Source organism: Myotis yumanensis, unplaced genomic scaffold (assembly GCF_028538775.1).
Source record: "Myotis yumanensis isolate MYYU_CA2020_CCGP unplaced genomic scaffold, mMyoYum1.0.hap1 SCAF_3, whole genome shotgun sequence".
Classification (NCBI taxonomy): domain Eukaryota; kingdom Metazoa; phylum Chordata; class Mammalia; order Chiroptera; family Vespertilionidae; genus Myotis; species Myotis yumanensis.
In genome coordinates this window covers 159,161,854-159,168,699 of record NW_027223754.1, presented here as the reverse complement: position 1 = coordinate 159,168,699, position 6,846 = coordinate 159,161,854, and the positions used below count along the sequence as shown (strand labels likewise).

At 50.6% G+C, this 6,846-nt stretch overlaps 1 protein-coding gene across 4 annotated transcripts; it reads left to right on the top strand.

Moving 5' to 3' along the window:
• Positions 1-2,312: 2,312 nt before the first annotated feature.
• SUOX (sulfite oxidase) lies at positions 2,313-6,804 on the top strand. Of its 4 annotated transcripts, none has more exons than XM_070410029.1 (5): positions 2,314-2,540; positions 3,184-3,250; positions 4,132-4,194; positions 4,455-4,632; positions 4,862-6,804. In XM_070410029.1, exons 3-5 carry the CDS (start codon positions 4,142-4,144, stop codon positions 6,269-6,271), a joined length of 1,641 nt encoding a protein of 546 aa, XP_070266130.1. In that variant the 5' UTR covers positions 2,314-2,540; positions 3,184-3,250; positions 4,132-4,141; the 3' UTR covers positions 6,272-6,804. The 4 variants fall into 4 exon arrangements, with proteins under 4 accessions (XP_070266131.1, XP_070266130.1, XP_070266129.1 ...); XM_070410028.1 differs by having other exon boundaries at positions 3,057-3,250; XM_070410030.1 differs by lacking the exon at positions 3,184-3,250 and having other exon boundaries at positions 2,313-2,540.
• Positions 6,805-6,846: the final 42 nt, after the last annotated feature.

The following is a 6,846-nucleotide window of genomic DNA, read 5'->3' as shown; positions in this document are numbered from 1 at the left end:
AGCCAGGGCTGAGCCTGATTTTTTAAAATATATATATATTTTTTAATTTTTTAAAATATATTTTTATTGATTTCAGAGAGGAAGGGAGAGGGAAACATAGAAACATCAATGATAAGAATCGTTGATCAGCTGCCTCCTGCACGCCCCCTACTGGGGATCAAACCCACAACCGAGGCATGTGACCTGGTTCGTTGATTGACAGTCAACCATACCAGCCAGGCCTGAGCCTGATTTTTAAGACTATTAAAACCAGGCCGACATGGCTGAGTGGTTGAGGGTTGACCTATGAACCAGGAGATCATGGTTGCTGGCTCAATCCCCAGTAGGGGGTGTGCAGGAGGCAGCTGATCAATGATTCTCATCATCGATGTTTCTATTTCCCTCTCCGTTACTCTCTGAAACCAATTTAAAAAAAAAAAGACTAGTAAGATAGTGTTAGGATTGTCAAAGGAAGAATGCACAAGGCTAAAGTGGTAAGGGATTATAAATTTACGAATTCGTGAACCAGTGGGGTCCCTCGGCCTGGCCTGCGCCCTCTCACAATCTGGGACCCCTCGAGGGATATCAGAAAGCTGGTTCCAGCCCAATCCCACAGGCCAGGCCGAGGGACCCCACTGGTGCACAATCAGGGCTGGGGAGGGATGTAGGAGGTTGGCCAGCCAGGGAGGGGTCATGGGAGGGCTCTAGGATGTGTCCAGCCCATCTCACTCTGTCCCGATTGGCCGGACCCCAGCAGCAAGCTAACCTACCAGTCTGAGTGTCTGCCCCCTGGTGGTCAGTGCATGTCATAGCAAGCAGTTGAGCGACCTTAGCATATCATTAGCATATTATGCTTTGATTGGACAACCGGACACTTAGCATATTAGGCTTTTATTATATAGGAATGGAGGCCAGGTGCACCTAATTTGTGTACAGGTGGGGTCCCTCAGCCTAGGGGGCGATTGGGGCCAATCGGGGCTGCGGGAGGTTGGCCAGCCAGGGGGAGGGGCTGCGGGAAGTGGGCCGGCTGCGGGAGGTTGGCTGTGGGAGCGCACAGACCATTAGGGGGCAGCTCCTGCATTGAGCGTCTGCCCCCTGATAGTGTGCGTCATAGCAACTGGTTGACCAGTCTCTTGGTCGCATAGGCTCATATATATATGTACATATGTATATATATGTATAGATAGATAGATAGATAGATAGATAGATAGATTAGGTCATCTGGATACAAGTGCCAGCACCCAGCAAAGGGGAGTAAGATTTTAAAGGACTCCAGATGGGCTTTTTCTGGGAGGGTCCAGATCCTGGGAAGGTCCAGAGAGGAAGGATAATGGTCTTAGCAAGTGGAATGTGGTCTAAGCAAAAAGGAATGTCCGTTGTGAAGTGGCCTAAAGATCAGTTTCCAGGGGAGGGGTATCCATTCAATTATTTGATCAGGACCTAACAGGTTTTGCACCAGGCCTCTCCAATGATTTAATTGTACACAAATTTAATTGTGTTGAAAATATTTCTGAAAACTTGAGAGCCAAAATCTTTAGAGCCTATTCAGTGTCATTGCCCCTTTCTGTATATTTCTTAGTACTCCCCCAGACTCCTGGATTCCTGGTAATATCTCTAGTTCAGTTTAAGAGATCAGAAAGGGGAGGGTTGGGGGGAATGATCTTCAAAAATTAGAGATGAAGTCCTTAATTTAAAGTGAGTAAGGTTGTAGCTCAACCTTCTGTTCTCTAGAGGGCAGTGTAGATACCTTTGCCCCAGGTTCACAGCCGGCCAATGACAAAACAAGTTTTTAGTCCTGCACCAAATGCTAGAGCAAATTATTTGTATTAGTGTCCTTTGCTCTAAGATTATGAGCGATTACAATCTTCCTAATTTTGGGTGTTATATATGTCGTTGCTCTTGTTAAACGACGATTTTTAAAAATTGACTTAACGAATCAAAATAAAAAAACGTGGCTATTCTGTGTTGATGGTTCCCTAATTTGGGGAGAAATTTGACTAGTCCACGAAATCTCAAAGTCTTTGAACCACTATTTAGGCTTCGTTTCTGATCATTCTTGTATATAAGAATCGCTTGACCTTGTTTTCTCTAAAAGGCAAACAGGGCTGTTGTCGCTGCAACATAGATGTTGATCAAAAACAGGGTGGAGGCGAGCCTCTCCGCCAAGAGAAAGCGGGCTGGATCCCGCGGCCTCGTCCAGCGAACGCACCTTTATTCTCAGCTGTAGGCGGGGCGGGGGCATCCCAGTCTTCCATCTTTCAGCCCAACCTTTGGAGTCCTCGTCACTTTCCACTGCCCAGGGTCCGGACATCAGTGAGGGTCCCATTCCTTGCCCGGCGAGGGTGAAAAACAAACGGCCCTAGCTTCTAGCCCTGGAGGCGCCCCGCCTGCTTTGGGCTCCAGGAGGCGGGCACAGCAGCTCGCAGGCCCGCCAATGGCTGGGCGACTCGCCGAGGAACGCAAATGATCCTTTAACTCCAACCAACGTCACAGCGCTGGCCTCGCCCCTTCACCAGCAGTCGCCGGCGCTGGACGGGTCCATCACGCAGACCTCAAACTGGGTAAGGGGTTTGGGGCTGGGAGAGGGAAGAGGAAGGGGAAGGGCTAGTGACCTGGGCCACGGTGGGGGCCTTGGCACCCAGGGGTGCTTGGAACTCCAAGGACAACGAAATTGCCAGTACCTACCTCCACTCCCGCTGTCTGGGTGCTCCGGGGGCACGGGGTGTTGCTACAAGACACTCTTGTGCCAGCTTCTGGATGGTGGCATGGGACCAGATGCCCGGGTGCTGGACATATCCTCCTACCTAAAGTGCCCCTGAGGAGTGGGGGCCACCACCCGCACAAGGCGTGGCATCTTTTATGTAGCAGAAGGCTGCCTCTCCTAAAACCTGCGACATGGAATTGACTGAGTTCCCCTGCAGGTCAGCCCTACCTGCACCACTCCAGTCTGACTCAAGTGGGCTGCTGGGATTGAGGGCAGGTGGGAGGAAGGGAGAATGAGAGGCCCATGGCCCAGGAGTAAAATGCAGACTCTGCTCCTACTTCTTTCTCCCTCCGTTTTTCTGCCTGCCCTGCAGCATCTCATCAGCCATTGGGACTCTTCTCACTCCACCCCTCTTGGTGGGGTCAGTGATCTGCTCAGTGCTGTGAGGAAGAAACTGTTGCAGGGCAGAGAACAGAATAATTACCTTCTTCCTACTCTAGCCCATACCCTGACACACTGGCCATTGACGCCTCAATTTGCTGAGCTCACTGGAGTGGCATAGACAAGGTAAGGGTGGGGACCTGGGATTGGGGTCCAGTTCCCAGCTGGGTTCAATTTTTTTAGGGTGGGTGGAGAGAGAGGAGGGGACTGAAAGGCCTTCAGAGATAATGTTATTACTTGTTTACTGATCACAGCAGCTGTGCTATGGGTGATCTCATTTCCTAGATGAGGAAGCAAGTTCAGAGAGCCTTTGTTCGTTATGTTGCCCAGGGAACAGAGCTGGTTAATGGCTGGGCCGGTTTCTCAGAGCAGTTTAACTCCAGAATCAGGTCCTGCACCCCCCATTAGGCTGCTACTACCTTTTTTACCTTTTTGTTCCTGTTTAAGTCAGTCTGCCCTTCAGTTGTCTTCTCCTGTCTTAAGAAATAAATTTGGCCCTAACCGGTTTTGCTCAGTAGATAGAGTGTGGGCCTGCGGACTGAAAGGTCCCAGGTTCAATTTCGGTCAAGGGCATGTACCTTGATTTCGGGCACATCCCCAGTAGGGGATGTGCAGGAGGTAGCTGATTGAGGTTTCTAACTCTCTATCCTTCTCCCTTCCTCTCTGTAAAAAATCAATAAAATATATTTTAAAAAAGAAAGAAAGAAATTTTGCCCTTTTAGTCCCAAAAGTAGAGTGGAGGATGGGAGATGGGTGATTCTAGAAGATTACTATTTCTCCCTCTAACCCTATTCCCTTTCATCCTGTCAGTACAGTGTCTGAAGTGCTCCAGGTTTTCTCTAAGGGCCCATTTGGACCCCCACTCCTACACTTTGGCCTCATTACCACAGAAAAAGTCTCTCCAGATGACCTCCTCTGTGTCTTCCTCCCACTCATTCCCTCAAACTGCCTTAATAGCATCCCCTCCCAGGAATTCCTATCTTGATCTCAGAATCTTCCTCCTACAGGTCTGCCACAATGCTGCTGCTGCTGCACAGAGCTGTAGCCCTGGGGCTCAGACCGGCCTGCAGGTAGGCCAGCCCATCCTAAAAGGTCTCCTAACCCATATCTTTTATCCCCAGTATCTTTATAATGTCTTCTCTTATCTGCCAGATAAGATAATTAAGATGGTGGCAAGGAAGGAAGGGGTAAGCCAGATCCCACTTGTCTCACCTATCCCTGGAGAAAATAAGTTCCAACTAAAGGAGCCACTGGCCAGCCAGGGAGAGGTAAACCCCAGGCCTTCACTGATCAGAAGTGTGTTACTGAGAAGACTCACTTTCTCTTCCAGATTCAAGTCTACCCACTCAAAGCTCTGCATTCAGGCCTGCTCTACAAATGATTCATTTCAGCATCAGTGCCCCAGCCGTGCCTTCTCTACAGATAACTCCAGCACCAGGGGATGGAGAGTCATGGGGACCCTGTTAGGCCTTGGTGCAGTGTTGGCCTATCATGACCGTCGTTGCAGGGTAAGTGGGAAAGGAAAAGACTTCACTCTCAGGGATCCTAGTGTGCTCCCATGCAAGCCAGGGTGTTACCACAGAGCCCACAGTTGACACGTCTTCATGCACAAGTAGAGATGAAATCTGCTACTTCCATTTCCCAGTGGCCACGACTTTGTGGATTGGCTTAGGGTGAGCTGCAGTGATTGCTTCTTAATATTCTGTTCCCTTTTGCCTCACCCCTGTTCTGCCACAGGCTGCTCAGGAGTCACCACACATATACACCAGAGAGGAAGTAAAATCCCACAGCAGCCCTGAAACTAGGATCTGGGTGACTCTGGGCTCTGAGGTCTTTGATGTCACAGAATTTGTGGACCTACACCCAGGGGGGCCATCAAAGCTGATGCTAGCAGCTGGGGGTCCTCTAGAGCCCTTCTGGGCCCTCTATGCTGTTCACAACCAGTCCCACATACGTGAGATACTGGCTCAGTACAAGATCGGGGAGCTGAGCCCTGAAGACAAGGCGCCATCCACCTTGAAGACCTCTGACCCTTACGCTGATGATCCTATACGTCACCCAGCTCTGAAGGTCAACAGCCAGCGCCCCTTTAATGCAGAGCCCCCCCCTGAGCTGCTGACAGAAACCTACATCACACCCAACCCTATCTTCTTCACTCGAAACCATCTGCCTGTACCTAACCTGGACCCAGACACCTATCGCCTGCATATTGTAGGACCACCTGGGAGACGGCCACTGTCCCTATCCCTGGATGACTTATACAAGTTCCCCAAGCACGAGATCACGGTCACTCTGCAGTGTGCTGGCAACCGGCGCTCTGAGATGAGTCAGGTAAAAGAAGTAAGAGGTCTGGAGTGGAGAACAGGCGCCATTAGCACTGCACGCTGGGCTGGGGCACGACTGTGTGATGTATTAGCTAAGGCTGGTCACCAATTCCGTGAAACTGAGGCCCACGTCTGCTTTGAGGGACTGGACTCAGACCCCACAGGGACTGCCTATGGAGCATCCATCCCTCTGGCTCGGGCCATGGACCCTGAAGCTGAGGTCCTGCTGGCATATGAGATGAATGGGCAGCCTCTGCCTCGTGACCACGGCTTCCCTGTGCGGGTGGTGGTTCCTGGTGTGGTGGGTGCCCGCCATGTCAAATGGCTGGGCAAAGTGAGTGTGGAACCAGAGGAAAGTTACAGCCACTGGCAGCGGCGAGATTACAAAGGCTTCTCTCCTTCCGTGGACTGGGACTCTGTAGATTTTGACTCTTCTCCATCTATTCAGGAGCTTCCTGTCCAGTCAGCCATCACAGAGCCCAAGGATGGGGAGATGGTAGAGGCAGGGGAGGTGACTGTCAAGGGCTATGCATGGAGTGGTGGTGGAAGGGCTGTGATCAGGGTGGATGTATCTCTGGATGGGGGCCTAACCTGGCAGGTGGCTGAGCTGGATAGAGAGGAACAGCGCCCCCGTAAGGCCTGGGCCTGGCGGCTCTGGCAGCTGCAAGCCCCTGTACCACCTGGGAAAAAGGAATTGAACATTGTTTGTAAGGCTGTAGATGACAGCTACAATGTGCAGCCAGACACCGTGGCCCCAATCTGGAACCTGCGAGGCGTGCTCAGCAATGCGTGGCACCGTGTCCATGTCCGTGTTGCCTCATGAGAAAGTGAAATGGCACCATCTACTCCCCAGAAGCACCTTCTCAACCCCTTTCCACACCCATCCGTTAGCCTCATTTCCACAGAAAAACCTTTCTCTCCATCTCTCCACTTCTCTCAGAAACTTTTCCTCTGCCTTCCTAAGCCACACACAGGCACACACATTGGACATTTCCACCTAGGCGCCACCCTTCTCTGACAGTGTCACATATTACTGTCCATTGACTCTGTGCCAGGAGGTGAGAGCTATTGGAGCAAGGGGCCAGAAGTGAGAAGACTATTTCTGGAAACAAGCACTATTTTCTCTTCTTACCCCACTTCCACTTCCAATGTCGATCACCACTAAGGCCTTATTTTGCTTTTCTTGGATTCTTCAGAGAATATGTATATGTGTAAGAAAAATGGATATGTGACTTGCTGTTGCCCCTCTGGGTTGCCAGGGGTTGTGAACAGTGCAACCCTCTTCCTTTATAATTACACTTTTCTAAATAGATCAATAAAGCATCTTTTTAAGACTACAAGGCTCAAAAAAGAAAAGGTGGTGACTTTTGGGACCTCTGGAGGCTGGGGAGTGAGCAT

Excerpts from the sequence above, each read along its gene's own strand:
- SUOX (XM_070410031.1), top strand. The coding sequence starts at position 4,291 with ATGGTGGCAAGGAAGGAAGGGGTAAGCCAGATCCCACTTGTCTCACCT. Across the intron at positions 4,633-4,861 it reads ATCATGACCGTCGTTGCAGG|GCTGCTCAGGAGTCACCACA; the intron begins GTAAGTGGGAAA and ends GTTCTGCCACAG.